Source organism: Camelus dromedarius, chromosome 27, assembly GCF_036321535.1.
Source record: "Camelus dromedarius isolate mCamDro1 chromosome 27, mCamDro1.pat, whole genome shotgun sequence".
Taxonomy (NCBI): Eukaryota; Metazoa; Chordata; class Mammalia; order Artiodactyla; family Camelidae; genus Camelus; species Camelus dromedarius.
In genome coordinates this window covers 19,054,638-19,075,183 of record NC_087462.1, presented here as the reverse complement: position 1 = coordinate 19,075,183, position 20,546 = coordinate 19,054,638, and the positions used below count along the sequence as shown (strand labels likewise).

General features: G+C 45.0%; 1 protein-coding gene, 1 long non-coding RNA gene and 1 other non-coding gene across 4 annotated transcripts in view; 2 read left to right on the top strand and 1 right to left on the bottom strand.

Annotated features, from left to right (window-relative positions):
- The window catches only part of LOC135319478 (uncharacterized), a 55,599-nt gene that overhangs the window by 33,406 nt on the left and 1,647 nt on the right, over positions 1-20,546 (top strand). The window lies entirely within an intron of this gene.
- The window catches only part of KCNIP1 (potassium voltage-gated channel interacting protein 1), a 196,879-nt gene continuing 178,864 nt past the window's right edge, over positions 2,532-20,546 (bottom strand). The window contains exons 1-8 of one of the 2 annotated variants that reach the window (XM_064480089.1): positions 14,646-14,684; positions 9,814-9,938; positions 8,940-9,009; positions 7,469-7,539; positions 6,612-6,719; positions 5,434-5,538; positions 4,479-4,541; positions 2,532-3,389 (exon numbers count right to left, since the gene is read on the bottom strand). In XM_064480089.1, the coding sequence (XP_064336159.1) occupies positions 3,342-3,389; positions 4,479-4,541; positions 5,434-5,538; positions 6,612-6,719; positions 7,469-7,539; positions 8,940-9,009; positions 9,814-9,915 (567 nt within the window). In that variant the 5' untranslated portion in view covers positions 9,916-9,938; positions 14,646-14,684 and the 3' untranslated portion in view covers positions 2,532-3,341. Of the gene's footprint in view, positions 3,390-4,478; positions 4,542-5,433; positions 5,539-6,611; positions 6,720-7,468; positions 7,540-8,939; positions 9,010-9,813; positions 9,939-14,645; positions 14,685-20,546 lie in introns of those variants that run through there. The other variant, XM_010980437.3, reaches the window with a different exon arrangement.
- Positions 6,178-6,250, top strand: TRNAA-AGC (transfer RNA alanine (anticodon AGC)). Its single transcript has one exon. It is a non-coding gene; the product is annotated as a tRNA-Ala (tRNA).

The following is a 20,546-nucleotide window of genomic DNA, read 5'->3' as shown; positions in this document are numbered from 1 at the left end:
TGCGGGCAGTTCCCTCCATGTATCTGGGCATCCTTTTTTTCATCTAAAGAACAGGTACCTCGGATCCCTGCCTCCCAGGGTTGTTGTGAGAGTCAGGTAGGACATCATCCATAGAGAACCTGGTGCCACGCAGTGGTCCCCAGTCCCACCGACGCCTCCTCCTGGAAGCCTCTCCAGTGGGCCTTGCTGATGTCTGCTCAGAGGACTTATTCAGAGCTACAGGATTGGTCACGGAGGGGCTCTCCACTTCTACGCCAGATCTGACTTCCTTACTGGAACAAGAGAGAAAACCTCAGAAGCCTGAGCAAGAAGTGACAGCGAGCCCAGGCCCAGATTTTCGGTAAACGTCCGCTTCTGTGGGAACTGCAGCACTCATTTTTTGTGCTTTTTTTCCCCTTGTTCCCTTGTTAAAAGCTTTGATGAGTGGCAGGCTGTACCCTTGCAACTGCTCCAACACGTTGTCCTTTTTCCCCCACCCCACCAGGACGACCACCTTCCTGTTGAATTATTCATCTTAGGATCAGTTTCGAGTCTTCCTTCCATTCTGACTTCTCTCTGAACAGCTCTAGGTACTGATTTTCCTTTCAGCATTGGGTGCTCAGGACTGAGTTGGGTTTCTTACTTGCGGTCTGGCCAGCAGAGGGAGAAGGGAGCAGCCCTTCCACTCTTCTGGAGCAAGGGCTCTCAGCCCTAGGTGTACACTGGAATCACCTGGGAAGCTTTTAAAGCATACTAATGCTCAGGGCCTCACCTCCAGAGATGCTAATTCAGAACCTGGAATAAGGCCCAGGCGTTTGGCACTTTAAAATTTACTTTTCCCCAAGTGTGCCTCCCCAAGTGATTCTAATATGTAGCTAGGGTAGAGAAACACTGGTCTAAACCTTATAAAGGCATCTACCAAAGACATCTGAAAAGAGCAGAGGTATGTGTAGGTTCAGGTGCAGTGTGATCCAGCAGCTCAATGATTTCATCAGAGGCTCAATTAGTGATTTATTGTAAAATTTTTATTAAAACAAATCTCTCTGCCTTGCCTTCTCTGATTCTGGTTTATCTGCCATTTGGTTATCAGATAACCCCTCATAATTCCTAAATCACTACCAATGTGTCCTAGGACTGTATCCAATAGGAGAGAGAACATCTTTGTCCCGTTGTTCCCAGCACAAATTTTGAGCTTCATGATTAGCTATCAAGCCTAGCTCTGAGCCAATCATTGTTGCTAGGGGGATGGCTCAGTTCATATGCTCCATCCATACCCCTGGTATGGCCAGTTCCCCTCCTTAGCTCTGTGTGTCCTTTACAATCACCCGGGCAGCTTCTAAAGAATCTTGATGCCCAGGCTCCACCCTCAGAGATTCTACTTACTGGTCTAGGATGGGGCCCAGGTGTTAGCATTTTTCAAAGGTCCCGAGATGCTGATGATGTGCAGCCAGGGTGGAGAACCATGGCCTCGACATTGCACAGCCTCAGGATGCGGGTTCAGACCCCACGTGGGAAGGGTCACAAGTACAGATCCTTTGCTTGGGCCTAAGTGTATGCCTTGCTAGGGGCCAGCCACATATCCATCAGTCTTAGATGACCACATGGCTGTACTCAGAAAGCCCAAATAGAGAAACGAGCTGTGGCCTCTATAATCTCCAGCCACAAGAAGCAGCTGCCAATGGCAATCAGATTGGGAGTATTTCCTGCATGCAGAGGTGTGGTGACCTGCTCTTGCTAATGAGCCTCAGGCACCCGAGGCTTCCCCCTTCACTGCATCTGTTTCCTCATCTGCTATTTGGATTCAAAGAATCCCTGTGCCTCTCTGAGCTGATGACAGATGAATGAATTGTATGAGGTACTGTCCGTTCCTTGGGGTGAGGCGGAATCCTGTAGCAGGGGAGCTCTAGGATAGGGTGGCAATTGTTTAATCTCTCCATGGAGCTGTGCCACCTTAAGCAGCTTCCCTTACCTCTCTGAACTTCAGTGTCCAAACCCGTAAAATTAAGACTCTACCTTCCAGAGCATTCTACCACGAGCATGAAATAAGATAATTATATAAGCCCCTCATGCAGCACTTGGCATATAACAGGGGTTCAGGAAATTGCTTTCCTTCCAAGATGTGATGTTGAGGAAGGAAACCAAGACCCGCAGTGTCCAACAGAAGTAATCACATGCTGTTTATGGGCTGAGGCCTCTTGATCAACTCCTAGACTCCAGGTCCCTCAGCAGGAGGCCCTGGCCTCCTCTTCATTTCTCTGTAACCCCACCCACACCATAGGAGGCTCCAGGCTTTCTACACCAGAGGATCTTGAGCGTGGCAATTTTTCCTGGAAGGGAGGTGCTGTGACGTCTCATTTTTAAGCTGCATTTGCTGCTGGTCGCAGTATTTGCGTTTGAATTGGGAGCAGGGGAGGGTGCTGTGCAGCCGGGCCCCGTGCCTGGCCCAGGGTTAGTACTAATAACTGGATGCCAGAGGAATGGACCAGCCTGCCCTTTTCACAACTTACCTCTTCTGCCCAGTGTAGTCATGGACAAAATGAAGGTTAAGAGTGTAAGAAATAGTTCTGTTTATTGATTAGAAGATGGTATAAAATTACAGCAACTTGCAGGCATCCTGGGCTTCCTGGGAGGGACATGCAGTGCTGGACTCTAGCTGGAGATGGACTGGAGATGTGGATCACTGGGCACTGGCTCCCTTCCTGTGCATGTTAAGGGACTTGCGCTACCAGCACAGGTGCTGGTGTCAGAGAGAATCATTGGTCCTTGCCTCTGGAAACAAAGGACATGGGCATTTTGGTTCACCAGACAATGCCATGCTTAATAATTCAGTCCTATCCTACACATGTCAGGGGCTGGCTCTCCCAGTCTAGTCATGGTGGATTTTAATTGTTCTGTGTAACACTCGTCCTTCCTATCAAAGGACGGGAAACAGGCACATTGGTCTGGGAGGCCATCAGAGGAAGGTGTGCATTCGGCTCAGGTCATCTTGCCTTCAGATACATCAGGGTCTGCTGGACTTGGAGGTGGTGGGCTGGGGCACGCAAGCAGAAAAATATGCACTACTGTTTAAGCTCAAGCAGAGGGACCTTCCATAGGGCAGCAGTGTGAAGAGATGAGCATGCTTCCGCAACAAACCCGATTTCATCTTGTCTCTCTCAAGAAGAGGGAGGAGGGAGAGCTGGCAATCAGAGACTGGGCCACGCGGTGCTGGGTTCCACAAAACGTCTTCAGCAGGCAGTTCTTCCCAAGTGTAAACGGTGTTTCTGTCCCAAGAGTCGGTATGTAAAATCAGAACGAGGGCAGACCAAGGTGTTGATCGTTTAGTACAATGTCTCTGAGAGCCCGGATGGCCGTGTTCACAGCTACATGACATTTTGGAACAGCTGGAGGGACCTCATGATGTTGTCGTCCTGGGAAGGGAGGAGGGGGAAAAGAGGATAGTTAGAATTCTTGACCTGACCCTCTCCTCCAGCATCTTCCCCTCTGGCTATCTGGTAACTGGTCCAGGACGCCTGGATTACCCAAAGAGCCATCAACTAGCAGGTTAACACCAAGTTTCGCAAGGGTTCTCTAGGGCACTGCTCCAGGGCATTGGTCAAAGTATGATCGATTCTCAGTCTATTCTTGTTATTAAATATTTCGACTGTGTGATGCCTCTGTCTCTCAGGGTTGCTGTGAGGTTTATGTCATTTACCTACCTAATTTGGTAGATGCTCACTATATGTTAATAATTTCTCCCCTGCTTTCTTGTATTTGCGTTTCTTATTGGGTGGAGCTCGGAGTAACCGTGTACCTTTCTGAAACCAGCTAGGGGCATACACGCATTTTTCTAAATCAGAGGAAAGCAGTTATTCCCAGTCAGTCTCTGGTTGGCTCTGGGGCTGGTTTATCCTTTAGCAGTGTCAGCATCACCCCAGACCTGCTGAATTAGAATCTGCATTTTAACAAGAGCTTCAGGGAGCTTGGTTTGCACATTAAAGTTTTAAACACATTAGTCCAGGGCATTTGTGTTAAAATGAAGATTTCTAGACTCCCCGACCCCAGATCTAGAGTCTCTGGGATTGAGGCCTGGAGATGCACATTTTCAGAATCATCCCAGGCAATTCTTAATGCACATTATGGTTTAAGAATTTCAGCTTTAGATTTTTTTTTTTTCCCGGCTACTTCTTTGTAGTCTGGGGAGTGGGTTATCAAGCCAGAGGCAGGTTGAAAAATGACAGTGTTGCCCACTTGGACATCTGTAGTTTCACAGAGACCCCCTCTGGGCTTTCACATCCCCCCCACCACTCCTCAGTCTGTGCGGCTCAGCCTGGGTTTAGCCAAGACCAGCCATAGGCTAGTCTGGGCAGTAGAGACTGTTGGAATTCTGAGTTGTTGCTGGTGATGGTGGCTCTGATCTGACAGACTGCAGGTTTCTCATTTTCTCCCTCTGCAGGTCCCCAAGCCCCAGATTTCCTTTCCCAGATTTAAAGCTTTTGTGCCCTGAGATCTCTCCTTACCTCCTGACAAGATTCAAGAAACTCATCTAAAGTCACGATGCCATCTTTGTTTTTGTCCATTTTCTGAAAAACACAATGAGAAGCACTTTAAAGAATCTGGTAATTTGCATTTCAAAACTTGCTTTTTGTTAACCAATGTTGACCCGAGAATTGGTGTGGTCTTCCACTGGCCAGGCAACTCCATCCAGGCCCTGGTTACAGCACTTTGACCCCCATGAGCTTCCTTCAAATAAAAAAAAACTTGCTCTAGACTCTTATCACCTCATCACCAGATTATTCTGCTAACACCCTAACGTGTCTTTCCCAGTCTCACTTCTAACCTGCCCATTTGGCAGAAAGAACACTGCACATGAGAGGTTCTACTTCTGTCTCTTATAACTTACTGTGTGAGCTTCAGTGAGTCTTTAAGCCTCTCTGAGCCTCTGCTTTTCCTATCTGCAAAGTGAGAGGATTAGACCAGAATGAGCTCTGACATTTTTTGATACTTTACTGATATGTTCGTTTTTTTTTTCCTAGTAGAACTCCATCTTGCTATCTTCTATTCACGGATTAACAGTAGCCACCTGCTCTACCACAGGAAGGCTGAACTCCTCAATTTAAAGATCTCACAATCCAGCCCACCCTAATTTTCAAACTTACTTCCCCGTATTCCCCAGACATACATGCTTAACATCTACACAAACGTACTGAATGACGTCTTCTCTGTTTACTCTGATCCCCCAACAATGTTCATTGAATTTAGAGCCTATGCTCTATCACTTACACTTAATATTCTTCCTTGTTCTCTTCTGTAGTGTATACTTGTCTGTTTAGTGAGATAATCTATTCCTGGAGGACAAAGCATCTTGTAAGTCTTTTCTGTTTCCCACCATGTGTAATGCAGGCTTGGACACAAACCGCTGCTCAGATGCTTGCGGGCTGACTGATCTGAGTCGCACGGTGTGCGTGCTCTTACCTGGAAGAAGACGTCCACGTGCTGCCTTGGAGTGTCTTCCTTCAGGACAGGATACGTGTATTTGCCCATCATGTCATAGATGGCTTTGACAATGTCCATCATCTCCTAGAGCGGGGGCACGGAAGCACACAGTGTGGGAAACATGGGGTCAGGCTCTTCTAGGTGGCAGTTTGGGGCTCTCTGTGCCCCTTGAGAATGAAAACGCCTGGGATTGCTTACCAGTTTACCTGCAGTACCTAGAACACCTAATAAGCCCTCAAGTGGATGTTGAGCAAATCCATGACTGAATGACTGAGCAATAAAAATGGGAGAGGACCTTGCAGGGTTGAGGTGAGGATTAGAGATGATAGCTGGCACCTAGGAGCTCAGGAGGTGGGACGCTACAAGATACTAAATCCTAGCTTCAACTGAGATGCCAGGATACAGTAGATACCAAAGTGAGTTTTGAGATAGACCTGTGGGTATTTCACTATCTAGAAACCACATGTAATTTGAGGCTCTGAAAGTGTCAAGCAGTGAATATTGGGAAATTATCTGTGATGATTTTCTTTAGAGATGGCCGCACCTGACCCGCTTCTGTGGTTTTATTAATAAGCAAAATAGGTGGTAGCTAATGTGATTCAGCTGTAGCCTCCTCTTCCTCAAAGATCTCCCTTTTCTCTTCTAGGCAATGCCTGACATGCTACTATTCCAGTTTTTACATTTAACTTGTGGCTGTAAACCTGTTAAAATGCAAGTTCCAGGGGAGAGTATAGCTCAGTGGTAGAGCGTGTGCTTAGCATGCACAAGGTCCTGGGTTCAATCCCCAGTATCTCCATTAAAAGTAAATAAATAAACCTAATTACCGCCACACACCCCTACGCCTGCCACCCAAAAAATACAAGTTTCCCTGGGAAGAATTACACTGAAATAAATCATTTATACCCATCTTTGGACTATGCATTGAATAAGTGAGAATGAATGAATTTGCTTAATCCTTTCTTGAGTGCCTGTGAATGGGGCAGGGTAGGGCAGCGGGGGAGGTCAAAGGTGCCTGTCATTTCATCAGGAGCCAGCTCTGCCCGGAAGCAGATCCCTCCTCCTTCAGACGATTTCTTCCTCATGACTGGGGCTGTTTTCTCTTTAACTGGGTGCCTTCTCTGTAGCCCTCTCCTGCCCCCCAGCCTCAGCTCACTCACCTCTTTGTTTATGTATCCATCTTTATTGATGTCATACAAATTAAATGTCCACCTTAGTTTCTCATGGACGGTTCCTCTCAGTAAAATCGACAGAGCAGTTACAAAGTCCTGAGAAGCAGAAGAGACACGGGAGAAGTTAACCACCAAGCCACTGGGTGGGGTGAAGTTCAGTCTTTGGGTCAGACTCTGACTGCTTTTACAGGACGGCATCTCCCATGTCCTCTGTCCCCGGAAGGACACGGCCAAGCTCAGTGAAGAGCGCCCCACCCCTCTTCCATCGCCTGCCCCGACTCATGCTGGGGGAGGAACCCCTGGTGCTCAGTGTGCGCCCACACCGAGAGACACGGGTAGACACAGCCCCCTCTGCTCCTGCCTTGTGCCGTGGCGGCAGTTCTCACGCGAGGGGTGGCACAACCTAGTGGCTAAGAATGTGGACTCTGGAAGCATACTGCCTGAGTTCAAAGCCCTCCTTTACCACCTGCTAGCTGTCTGACCTTGGGAAAGCCACTCAGTCGCTCTTTGCCTTCCTTTCCTCCCTTGTAGACTGGTAATATATAATAGAAACCTACCTTGTTAGGGTTACTGTGAGGATTAAATGAGTTCGTACAAGCAAAGTACTAAGGACAGAGCCCGCTGCGCGGTAAGCCCCCCGTGCGTGTGAGCTATTAAACTGTTGTCATTAGTCCCGAGGTCCTGAGTTCCTGGAGGGCAAGGGCGGTTGCTGCTTCTGTCTCCAGGAAATCCTTGTTAAATGGACAAAGGACTGAAGCACTTGATGATCCATCCCTTCCCCCACCACCCCCACGGTTTAGAGGAAGAGGGGATGGGGACCCAGGGCTTCCCAGAGACAAGCGTACCTCGAACTTCACGGAGCCCGTCTGGGTGGTGTCGAAGGCATGGAAGAGGTAATGGGCGTACATGCTGGCATCTGCAAGGCACAGAAGGAAAGGCAGGTGATGGGAGCAGGGGCCCTGCAGAGGGGGTAAGGTCACTTAAAAACAATAAGAAAGAAGAGGGAGATGCTAGGGTGATAGAAAGGAAAAGATTACAGAGGAGGGGAAACTGCTGGTGTGAACTGGGGCCTCTCTGGCTTTCCTGGAGTTCAGGTTGGAAGTTCTGGCAAGAGCTAAGACAGGCCCTTTTCCCTATGTCTAGCATCCCCAGAGAGAGATGCTTCTGCCTGTCTACGTGTATAATTTTTAGTGGATGAATGACATGGTGCCTGTGTGCAGAAGACACTCTTCTGAATGGCAGCCCAGTGCCATGGGATGAGCACCCACTAGGAAGCAGACAGACCTGGGTTTGGAGAGCAGCTTTGTCACTACCTAGCTGTGTGACCACAGGCGTCTAACATGACCTCTCTGAGCTTCATCTTCCCGTCTCTGCACAATGTTAAACTTTCCGTGTAGCTACATCATCAAAACCATCCTCAAGCCTGCCACATAGTCAAATCTCAAAGAGTGGCTCATTACGACTCAACAAAACAATGGTTCTGGGGCCTAGGTGGGATAAAACTGCCCCCCAGCTAAGGGGGGAGGCCCTGTACTGGATCCCGCTGCCCCCAAGAAGGCTCCTGTGCGCTGCGGAAGAGGCCCCTGAGAAACAGAAGCCAAGAAGTGTCTGGGACACTTGGATCTCTTTTTCATCAGGACCCAGGGAAGGAGACCCGCAGGAAATGTCAGGAAGTAAGTTGGCATGTGACTCACTGAAGCCACCAGAAGCGCCTCTGATGTCCCAGGCCCATGGGGCCAGAGCAGATTCCCGCGGGAGTCAGGCAGGGCGACGGAGTGGCTGTCAGCCTGGCACCCTTGCTAACCTGATTCATAAGCACAGGTTTATTTACCTTGCATCTTTCTGGATTAGTTTATTTTTATAATCTCTGGTCTTTATTAAAGTTCTTTTTTTTTTAAATTCCAGCTTGCCTCAGGCATTTTAAGGAAAAGGTGGAGTATGGCACAGGGGTAGGGCCAACGTGGCACAACTTTGATAGACACTTACGGGATCTAATTCTGGTCTCTCACGCACTAGCTGTGTGATCTTGACTGAACTGCTTAGCCTCTCTGGGCAACAATACCAGCTTTCTAAAGCTGTTACGAGACTTCATGATACTGCTTTATCAACCTCTCCTCTCTGGGAGAGGGTCCATTTTCAGAGCTCTTTTCTGCTCAAGCTTTAGCGAGTTCCACATCTTGCAATAAAGAAGGAATTCTGCTCTGAGTTCTCTCCAACCTGAGGAGGAGGCAGGCAACAAGGAAGAGTGAACTTGAAGGTGGAAGGCTGCTCAGCGGAGAGGAAGCCAGGAGGGACCTTTTTCAAGGTCGGACTCACCTCCATGAGGGAAAAACTGAGCGTAGATCTGCTTGAATGTTTCTTCATTGACCGCACCACTGGGGCACTCCTGCGTGAAGGGGAGAGAGTCAGCGGGAGTGTCTGAGGGTCCACCCGGGGGGAGCAGACTAGGACCAGCCTTGGGGTCTAGGGTTCTTCGTGATCCCTGGTGGGCAGGGACTGGGCAACCACCTGCACACTTCTGTGTCTCCAAGCTGAGTGGCTGGGAGGTAGTCCCACCCTGAAGCTGATTTGCAGAATGATGAGATGTTATCAGAGAATGGGCACTGTGAGGTGGAAAAGTTTGGGCTTTGGGATTAGAAAGACCTGGGTTTGGATCCTGGCTCAGCCTCTTCTAAGCTGTGTTACTCTGGATGATTCGATCTCTGATCCTCAATGTCCTTACCTATAAAACGGGCTAACAATACCTTCCCAACAAGGCTATCATGAGGTTTAATATATGAAATAATGTGGTAAATTAATAAATTGGCATTCAAGGTTACACGTCTGACTGTGAACTTGGTTAGCAGCAGACCTACATCCCATCACTTCTGGGGCACCAACAATATTAACAGTATGACTGGGTTAGGCTAAGGCTAGAATCTGGGCCAAGGTGAATTCTCCAAGGCTGTGCCATCCTGTGAAGTGTCTGGGCTGTCAGCCAGTTTCCTATCTACTGAGACTGCCTCATTCTTGCCTGGCATCTTTCTTTCTAGCCAGGTGACCTTGCCCTCATGTTTCCTTCATAGAATCGGCCTTCCTTTTACAGCTATACAGGGGCAAAAGCTCCCTGATGGGCCCCCGTGGCACTTGGGAAAGCTTAGCCCCAAGTGGGAATTCTTGCCTGGGACTCCAGAGGCCGTGTGGGTCTTACGTTTTTGAAGCCTCGATAAAGGACCTGCAGCTCCCTCTTGGTGAAGTTGGTCTGAGCCTCAAGCTGCTCCAGTCCCTCAGGCCGATAGCAAACCATGGTCATCTCCAACTCATCTTCAATCTTATCTGGAACCAGAGGAGAGGGCATTGGAGTGGCTGACCATGGTGGTTGGAGTGGCTGACCTTGGTGGTCACTTGTCAGACCACAGTCTGGGCTGTCAAAAGGGCGGTGTGGTGACACAGGGTCATGGGCTGGGGTCACACTGCAGATGACCTTCCTGCCTTGAACCCCACCTCCCTGCTCAGTCACTTTCTCTCTCACCATCAGTCCAGCCATTACTCCAAGTGTGTCGGACACCACCTAGGGAGGGGACTTCAGCCTTGGACATAAACATGTCCCAAGTGGAGGTGAGGGCAGAAGTGCTATGAATAAGTCTGTATGGAAACATTTCCTTTTCTTTCACAATAACTGCTTTGCGTATTCAGTTTGCTGCCCATTGAACCGTCTGAATAATGTAGAGACACAGGTGAGTGAGCAGACAGATTAACATCCTCCAAAAAGCAAAGGCAAACAAGTCTATTTAAAAAAAACCTAAGTAAACTCTCACCACTTGGGGAACTAGAGGAAGGTTAGCTTGACTTAGCAAAAAAGTACAAATTATAGGATGTTAAATATTAATTTAAAAATATGAATGCATTTCCAGTATTGTAATATCTCTCAGACATCCTTAAATAAGAGGAAAAGGACTTAAATGGGAGCGACTTATATAAATGAAAGCTCCTGAAGCATTTGAAGGGCTCTAAGAACAGTTGTTTTAAGTAATCGTTTATTCCTCCTATACCTACTGCAATGCAATATAGTTTTATACAAGTTAATTTATAAAGTGTCAGTCATTTAAAGCATCCTATTGCTCTGTCCATCTTCTACTGAAGGGTCACAAAATCCAAATAAGTGGAACTTTCAACGTTTTACCATCACAAAAGGAAGAGAGGCTGTTTTCCTCTGGGTCCTGTCAGAATGCTTTCTATAAATTTACTCCAATCAAGAATCAATTGCCGTCCAACCTTCTTGGCCCAGTGTTGTCAAGCAGACATCACCAAATCCAGGTATTGAACGGCTGTAAATCTGGGCTGGCAAGAGTAGTGATGAGATGGGCAGGCTGCTGGGAATGTACCCACACTCCATCTCACCCCACGATGATGGGGAGGGAGGACGGGCTGAGTTTCAATCTGAGAACAGGATGAGCAGGTGCATTACACCGGGTGCATTTCCCTAGTCAGTGTCAGCCTCTTTGCATCAGATTCTCTCTGCATTTGTCACTTTTCCTTTCAAGAGTATGATCTCAATGCAAAAGGAATCCATCAAAGTGAGTTTATATCTTGTACCTCTTGTCTAAGGTAACGGACATTCGGATAAGGTTCCAAGGGAAGGGAGAGGCAGAAGAACCTTGGTAACAATTCCCAATTGTCATCTTTCCTATGTGCTGGGCAACACATATATCGTTTTATCCTGCAGGGAGTAAGGCAGATTATTCAATATAAGTAAGATACTCTGTTTATACAAAATAGCTGCAAATGGCCAATTTCCTTATAATTCAGATAGAACCTTTAATTATTGTTATGTTTGTAACTTACAAGTTAGGCAGCAATTACCTAAATACCGCAGCATTTCTACGTAAATCAAAGGGCCAATTCTCAAACAAGCTCCCCATCCCACATAAGTCTAATTCAGAATACTCACATATATTTTTAACTCATTTAAAAATAGAAATCAAGTTGCTGGTTTAAATCTCCCAGCATTAGATTTAATAGCAGTTTTATTTTTTTTTAATGCACAGATACTTAACACTGTGAACAGAGGTGACAGTTACATTAAAATGTAAATAAGGAAGACACAAATGTATTTTTGGAAGGAATGATGTAATTTTGAAGGCATCTAGTATACCTTCCCAAGTTTAACTTATCCAGAAGCTTGAAAGATTTTTTTTTCTTTTTAAGCATTGACTTCTATCAATCTGCCTGTGATTAACTTCTTCACACGCCCAGGGAAATCTCTTTGTAGAAGTTTGAGAGAATCTTTCTAAGAAACTGCACTTGCTTATCATCTCTTTCATTAAAAATGCACCAAGTAATTACTGAAATACCAAATGTTAAACCCACTTCATTAGGACAGAACTGGTTTGTTTGCTGGCTGACCAGCAGGATTAATTTCCATATCAAGCAGATTCTGTAATATCTGAATATTTGAATACTGACTGCCAAGCGTTTGTTCTGTTTTGCTTTTTCATCACCATCTAATTGTTAGGCTGTGGTAACATCAGTCATGGAAGGAAATTCATGTATTTGGGACTCAAGAGGCTGATGCTGGGAAATCGCCCGCATGTGGGTGTTAGGGGCTTAAATCAGTAGTTCCTGATTTTTTTTTTCTGTATTTCATAGTGAGGACTACAGTTTACATCACAACCCAGTATACATAAAGGGAACAGTTTATAAAATGTTTTGAGGCAAAGGTTTCATGAAATATTACTTTCCCTCGTTAATGTGAGATGTACTCTGTTCTCAGTTTTAATCTATTCCTTTATAAAAATGTGCTGACTGTGACCCTCACGATCATGATTTGGGAATGGAAAACACTAATTTAATCTGTCCACACTTGCAGCGACCTTCTAGGGGTGCCCACAATCCAGGCATTCCTTTCCCTCACACCACACTCCCTTCCCTTTTTTGTATGCCTCATGGTTCTGGCCACCATACATATATTCTGAAGGAACTTTGGAAGGGGCTGGGGAGGTTTTCACTTCCCCCCTCCCCAAGGAGCCTCAGAGTGCTTGCTGTCCTGGCGGTCCCACTAAAGGAAGGAAGGTGGCCCTGCTCCCCGGTTGGACGAAGAGGAAACAGAATTTACAGGTGGGAGCCTCCTTGACAGTTTCTTTTGAGGTTTGTTAAGAGTTTCTGAGGCCAAAAGTTGCTTGTTATTATTATTTTTTGTTATTAAAAATAACGATGAGCCAGTTTCTAAGTCAGGTAGAGTTTGGATAGTAAAGATGAAAATTAAGCCAGAGATCTAATACAGAGATGGTAACTACAAAGCAAGAATAAATCAGGGTATCTTCTGTCTATAAAGTACTTCTACTCTGTGAAATGTTTTCATGCCCCTTGTCCCACTACAGCTTTGTAGGGGGAGCATTACCCTCTCCATCAGAATATTAGGAAAGTTGGTTTCCTAACAGATCAAGAGTTTTTCTAACTATAAATACCTTCAAAAGTGATGAACAGTCTATCCCTGGAGATAAAGTGAGATGGACGAATCAGCTGTGGACGATGCTACGCAGGTAATTCCAAGACTGAAGGAAAGGTTGGAAGAGATGCTTCAGATCATGTGGCCCTTCATGTTTTGGGGTCACAGACTTTTCTGAGTGTGGATGAAAGCTTTAGACTCTCTCAGAAAAAGAAAATGCATCTAACTATAGCATCTTGCCTGTACTTTCTGTGAGTTCCTGTATCTTTCAAATCCATGGAGCCCCTGTTGAGGACTGTTAGCACAGGGGAGCTCCTCCAAACTCTGTCATTAACTGGCTTTGCCTGAGTCCTGGGTTACGTAGCCAGTTGGTGACAGAACTGGACCTCAAATCCAGCCAGTCCAGGGCCTCTTTTATAGATCTGGCTTCCATGTGGCCCTACCATGGCTTCTGTTTCTCTCGAGCACAACTCATAAGTTGGTTTGTGACCAGCCTGGCTGTAGTTCTGCTCCTGACAAGCTCTGTGCTCATGCATAAGTGAGGCCCTGAGACTGTGAGCAGGAGGAGGACCCAACCCTTTGGCCTTCTCCCTAGTGAGGGGTCTCCTCTGTTAGGTCCATGGCCACGACATGACCAAAGACCATGGCCATGACCATCTCCTTCTCCCTTTCTCCGTCATGGGGGGCTCTGGGTTGGACTTGGCACTACCCATCTAGTTTTGAGGTTAAATATGGTGGTCCTTGGCATGAACACAGCCCAAAGATAGGTCTTGTTTGGCCTATAAAATGTGTTTTCATTTTTTTCTTTGAAATTGTGAATATTTAAAGATTCATGCACAAGTTTGGATTTCTGATTCCTCTTGGAAAATGGGATTATCTGACACCTTTGGTCTCAAATCCTCACAAAGCAACCGTCTATCAGAGCTGAGCAGTGGCTGATACTCTGAGCAGCAAAAGCCTCTAGCGAGCCCTTTGCTCACCTCTGGCTTTCTCAATTCTTTTGTACTCCCCGCCTGGGCCCGCAGGCATCTGAGGTTTTGGTTCGTGATCTGTGTCTACTTACCCTTCCACCTGCCTACCTTTCTCCTACCTCATGGCACCCAGTCACCCTCTCTCTTCCTTACTATTTGTTTACTTAAACACATTGCGCTTGGTTTTGCAAAGGACTTGAAGCTGATTATATGAAACACATATAATAAAATAAAAAGAGATAAAATAATAAGAAAAACTACCTCAGAAAATGTTGATTAGATTAGGAGATCAAGACCATGGGGAAAAAGAGAAATTTAGAAATTCAGGTTATTTGTTCTAAGCAATTCCTACACTTGAGCCACAGATTGGCTTTGAGCTTTTACATATATCTTATTGTCTGCAAGAGGAAAACATATCAGCTTCTTAGGGGGAGCAAAATTTTTCTTACAACTTGTCTCTAAAAGAATGTTTCCAACTGTTTCTATGTAAGTGGGGTTTGCTGACAAGGGGCACAGAAAGCTGGCGAGTGAGAAGACTAATTACAAAATATATACTTGATTAAGAAGCTCTTCTGTTGAAAGTAATGTGACCAGAGTAGTCAAGTTAGTTTAAACTTTTTTTACCTCTCTGATACTGGTAATACCACCAGGCGATGTCTAGGAAAAAGTAAGAAAATATTTTACCAAATCCATTCATCAGAAAAGCAAAACACACTTTTATTTTCCATGGAAAGTCCACTCTGAGGGTGTCCAGGTCACCGTCCAGCTCAACATATGCAAAGAGGTCTCTTGTTGGCAGAGCTGGGACTGACCTTCTCCCATGGTCAGAACAGGCAAGAGCGATGAGTCACTTTGCAGTGCCCACAGCTCCCAGCAGGGGGCTCATTGAGCATTCCCACAGCCATGCAGCCATGCAGCCTGAAGAGAGATGGGATGACGTGGGGCAGAGGATGCACGGATGTGTATGTGCCTTGGATATACCTGCACGTTTGACTGAAGAGTGGCTTATAAGGTTCCCTCCACAGTGGAGGCCCCATTGTCACTCTCTGCCACTTTGTGATTTGAAGCTGCATTCTTGTAGGATTCTTTATTCACTCACTCAACAACTATCAATGACGTATCTACTATTTATATATCAGTGAATGAAACCATGTTCCCTGCTCTCATGGAGCTTACAGTCTGAAAATCTTTGCTTCTCTCTTCCCTTCTCAAGCTTGATAAGGAACACAGAGGCAGAAAAGGAAAAAAAGGCTATTAGAAAAACATATTAGCACATTAAGACGAGTGGGTGGGTGGATGCATGTGAACCCCCCTGTTATACCAAATATAAAACATAAGACAAAACATCAGACCTGGGAAATCCATTGCGCCATGGAGTTGGGTGGGTCCAGGTCCCAGAGAGTGGGAAACAGGCTCTATTTGCTGCTCTCCTGCTGGCCTTTTGGGTCTGTTTGGCGGGTCAGCCTAGTTTTCTTTATAGGCTCTTATTTGAACTTCCCCCTGTCTTTCCAGTATCCATAATCAAGAGTGCACAAGGCAACCCAGCCATCACCTTAAGACTGTGTTAGTCACTCCCTGCCAACAACCCCAGACAAGAGGGGATTATTTTTCTCTACCCCTAAAAGTAGTGGTACAGGGGACTGTCCTTCGGTAAATGTTTCTACTCTATCTCTTGACCTGAATTCCCCATGGGAGAAACTTATTTTGCTGGATTTAGTTGTCCTCTTTTATCACTCTGATTAGGTAGCATTTGTATTTATTTATTTTCCTCATAGAGTTTATTTTTAGAACAGTTTTAGGTTTACGGAAAAATTGCATAGAAAATAGAGAGTTCCCATGCACCCCGCCCTCCCAGTGTCCCTTATTATTAACATCTTGCATTGGTTTAGTATATTTGTTACAACTGATGGACCAAGACTGATATGTTGACTTTAACTAAAGTTCATGGTTTACATGAGAGTTCATCTTTGTGTGTTACAGTCCTACAGGTTTTGACAAATGTATAATGCCATGTGTCCACCGCTAGTATCCTACAGAATAGTTTCACTGCTCAAAAATGCTTGGGTGGGCAAAAAATATCTATAGATATGGAATGACCTTCTCTGACATGCCAGGAGTGGGATAGGTATTGGGGGAGAGGTGAAAAGATATAATGTCCGTTCGCATGGAGTTCTTAGACAGGTGGGTAGGGCACACACATACACCAAGGATTATAAACTCAAATGCCAATAGTAGTTGGTAGGTAATTTAGATGAGTTGGGTGATGGGTGTGCAACCATAGAGAATAGTGGGGACAAAAGCTGGGGAGCCATTGCCCCATGAAAGGGAAATAGCTGTTACACAGCTGGTTGTTATCATGTAGAATTTAAGCCTAGTGAGTCCAGATCTTCAGATTTTTCAAGAGATGCTACAATTAAAAGATGATTTGTGTCCTGATTCTTAACTGTTATCACTGAATTTAACATTTATGCATATAGCATGGACCAACTATAACATTCCTGTTTGTAGAATACTGTGAGTTGCTTGCTGGTCTGGATTCTTCATTGGCAAATCATTCCAAGCAGTGTGGATATGGCTAAGATGATGGGAGCCAAGAGGAGGAAGCTCTTAACTAATGCCTCCAGGATGGCAGGGGATTGGATGGGGTCGCAAGGAAAGTATCAAGGGGAGGTGATAATTTATTTGAGTCTTGAAGGAAGTACAGAAGCAGAAAGACCCTGGAATTGTAAGCTTTCTCGTAGCAGAGCTGACTTCTCACTGAGAAAAACTAGAAAAGAAGAATTTAAAAATTCTGTCTGAAGCCATGATTCTGGAGGGAAGAAAAACTCATTAAGGTGAGCCTGACAGTCAATGCTACTTTTCACCTTAGAGCATATGCAGATTGATAGTGGCATGGGTAATGAGATTGAGAAACTGAGCAAAAGGGGTCTGCCAAGAGCAAAGAGCATGAGCAGTACTCTCAGCAATTTGGGAAGACGAAAACTGGATCAGTGCCGTAAAGACATTCAGGACCTGGGGGGCTCAGACTGGAGGGGCCACGGAGAAATGAACCTCATAGCCTAAGCTGCTTATTCCCTTCAGGCATTTGTTAATTCCTAAGTGACAGAAGTCAAGAGAAACTGAGCAAAAGCCACAGCCAAGACGTGGTAGAGGCAAATGGAGCTTTTGGCGGGCTCACATTGTTGGGAGATCACTGCTGGAGTTCCATGTCTTCCTGGGAGAAGGGTCCCTGGTAAACGCTCAAGCTTTCAGTTTGACCCCTAGATGACTACATTCTAGGAGCAAGGACAAATTAGAAATAGATCAGGTCTTATAATGTTTGAAATCCAGCCTCAAAACAGCTCAGTCCCTATTTGGATTAAGTTTATCTGCCCCTACTCTATTACCTTCTAGAGGTTGAATGCTTCGCTGGGTAGTTTACAAATTTTTTATTTGAATGTCTACCTTTCATTGAACACTTGCCAGGCATATTAAGAGACAGGATCAAGGGAAAAAAGATAGAAAACAGCAATACAGTAATAGATCTATGGGATCTCGATATTGGACCTATCAAAAAATAATGATGAAATAGACTCAGGAAAGTGGATAAAAATAAGGCGAATTCCATCAGAGAACCAGAATATATGTAAGAAAGTAAGTTTAAAGTTCTAGAATTGAAAAGTACATTATCCAAAATTAACAACTAAATAGATCAGTTTAACAGGCGGTTAGGCAGAGATGAAGAGAAAATTAATGACTTGGTAGATAGGTCAAGAGAAAAATACATATACTTATGCACAGAGAGAAAAAATGGAAAATACAGATAAGAGCATAAGACATGATGAAAAGTTCTAACATATGTATAATTGGAGTCTCAAAGAGGCAGGAGATAAAGAATGATGGTCAGGCAGTATTTGAAGAGATAATAAATGAGAATTTTAAAAAATGGATGTGATAAAGCAAGCCACAGATTCAAGCAGCAGCACTGTAAACCTCAAGCAGATAAACTCAAAGAAAACTGCACGTTGGAACATCACAGTAAAACTGCTGAAATTCTAAGACAAATAGAAAATCTTCAATACAAGAGAGCAACCTTCAGGTAAAAGTTGAACCCTAGCTAAATGCTGCTTGCAAGCATAAGGACACAGCAAAGGCTAAATAAAGTAAAAGAATGGAAAAGGATACAGCGTGCAAACACAAATCAAGAAATGCTGGCATGGGTATATTAATATCAGATGATGTACACTTTAAGGCAAGAAGCTTTGCTGGAGAGAAAGAGGAAGTTTTCACAGTGAAAGGGACCATTCCCTAGGAGGACACGAAATTCCAAACTAGTATGCCGTTAACAGTACAGTTTCAAAATACATACAAAGCAAAGGCTGGCAGACCTAAAAGGAGAAATAGCAAGTTCACAGTCATAATTGGAGATTTAAAAACATCTCTTTCAGGAATAAAACAAAAAGGATATAGAAGAGGCGAGCAAAGCAGTGAACAGACTTGGCGTCGCTGACACACGTAGACCTCTTTACCCCACGATCATAGAATGCTGCGTGTTCTTTTCAAGTGCACACAGAACGTTTACCCAAATCAACCATTTCCTGTGTCCTAGAGCCCATCGCAACAGAGTTCAGAGGATTGAAATTATTCAGAATAGTTTCCGTCCGAAGAGGAATTAAACAATCAATCCAGTGCAACGAGAAGACAAGGAAATCTCCAAACGTTTGGAAATCAGGCAGTATGGTTCTAATTCCTAAGTAACCCATGTATCAAAGAAGAAATCTCATGGAAATTAGGAAGTGTTTTGAGCTAAATGATAATGAAAATATGATGTATCAAAACTTGTGGGATGCCATTAAAACTGTGCCCAGAGGGAAATTTAAGAGAGTGTGACATACTTGAGCCGCAAGTAGTTTATGTGCCAGCGTGTGTGAAACTGAATGCTGTGCTGTCTCTTGATGGCACATTTTTAGTGTTTCCAGTGGTTCATTTTTGATGTTGCCTAAACTATGTTGGTTACATTAGGGACTATGTTAGTGATGGCATGCTGACATTTGAAATGTAATTTTTTTCTCGCCCCTAACCATGGTTTGTGGGTTTATTCTGGATAAGTTTAGCACCATCTTTTGATTGACAACTTACCCTAATATAACTAAGGGTGAAGATCCTTGCTGGTGCCTGGGTGGAACAGAGGGAAGAACAAGTTCTATTTGATCCTTAAGTGTAATCTTGGAGGATGAGATTCTTACAGCCAAGGCTTAGAGGTGAGTCATAAACTCAGGCAGACACACACGGCACACAACTCATCAGCTCTGAATTTTATAAACTTAACGATGAGTCCCGGGAGTGTTAGGCTGAGCCTTGATAAAGATTTTCTGAGTGTTCCAGACATTTTTTTCCCGTCTTCTTGGTTCAATAAAACTCAAATCATGTTTTGCTCCAAGCGTTTGTTCTCTTAATCTTGAAACCCTCCTGCCCCTTTTAAGTAAAATTGAATTTATACATTTCTCATTCATTTACACCTCAGTCCTGAAAGTGTTCTGAAAAAACAGTCCTACCAAAAAAAAAAAAAAAAAAAAAGCCAAACAAAAAAATCTCTTTGAGTACTGCTACTTCCATTACATGAGAGGTTTTCCAGATGCAATGTCTTGGAATATATGGAAAATTCTTCCATATAAATAATGTGTTTCAGTTCTCTGACCTCCGTCCTCAAATGGGGGTGTTTCTGAGGGTGGCGTTCAGATCAGCAAACTGGGTGGGGTGTGTGGGAGGGGTGCGTCAGATGCACCTTGCAACTTCTTGGGAGGGTGGTGGTGGTAGAAGTTAATCGTCAGGGATGTTATGCAATTACTAAAAATCCACAAAGTCACTACACAGATTGTGATATTAAGTCACAATTCTATTGTTTGTGTGATAGTGTACCATTCACACATTTTCCACCAAGATTGAAAAGACAAAGAAACTCCTGGGAAAGAAGTGAGTCATCTAGATCCCGGGAGTGGCAGGAAGAAGGCGCCCCAAACGGTGTTTCAGGACGAGGAGCAAGGTCACATACATTAGAGACTCCTGGGTGTCCCCTCTTCTCCAAAGCAGCATTTCCATCCAGCTGAGCCCCTGGCCAGGCTGCAGAGTAGAAATAAATATCAGGTTCACTGCAGCATCTCAGCCACAGGCAAACATCTCTAGATAATGTTTTAAGTGGGCCTCTTTGTCTGGAAAAAGTGTCCCAGGATGAGACTTTTGATGATTTACTTAGGTAGCTCCAGCAGTTTCCACAGCTCTAGGTGGGGATTAGTTATATCCTGCCACCAGCTAGCACTCCGGAAGCAGGGGGAATCCTCCCGCCGTTCCTCCTTTGATCTCAGCTGGACATTGCCTTGAAGTTCCAGCACATGGAGACAGCCAGTTAATGAGCAGCGGCCGCCCTGCTCTGGGGACAGAGGGCATGCATGCTCCCCAGGATGAGTGGGTCTAGACTATTTCTGCAGGAAATCAGAGGATTAGGTGGGTGAGATTTTGTTACTCCTCTTGACTGAGAAGCTAAGATGA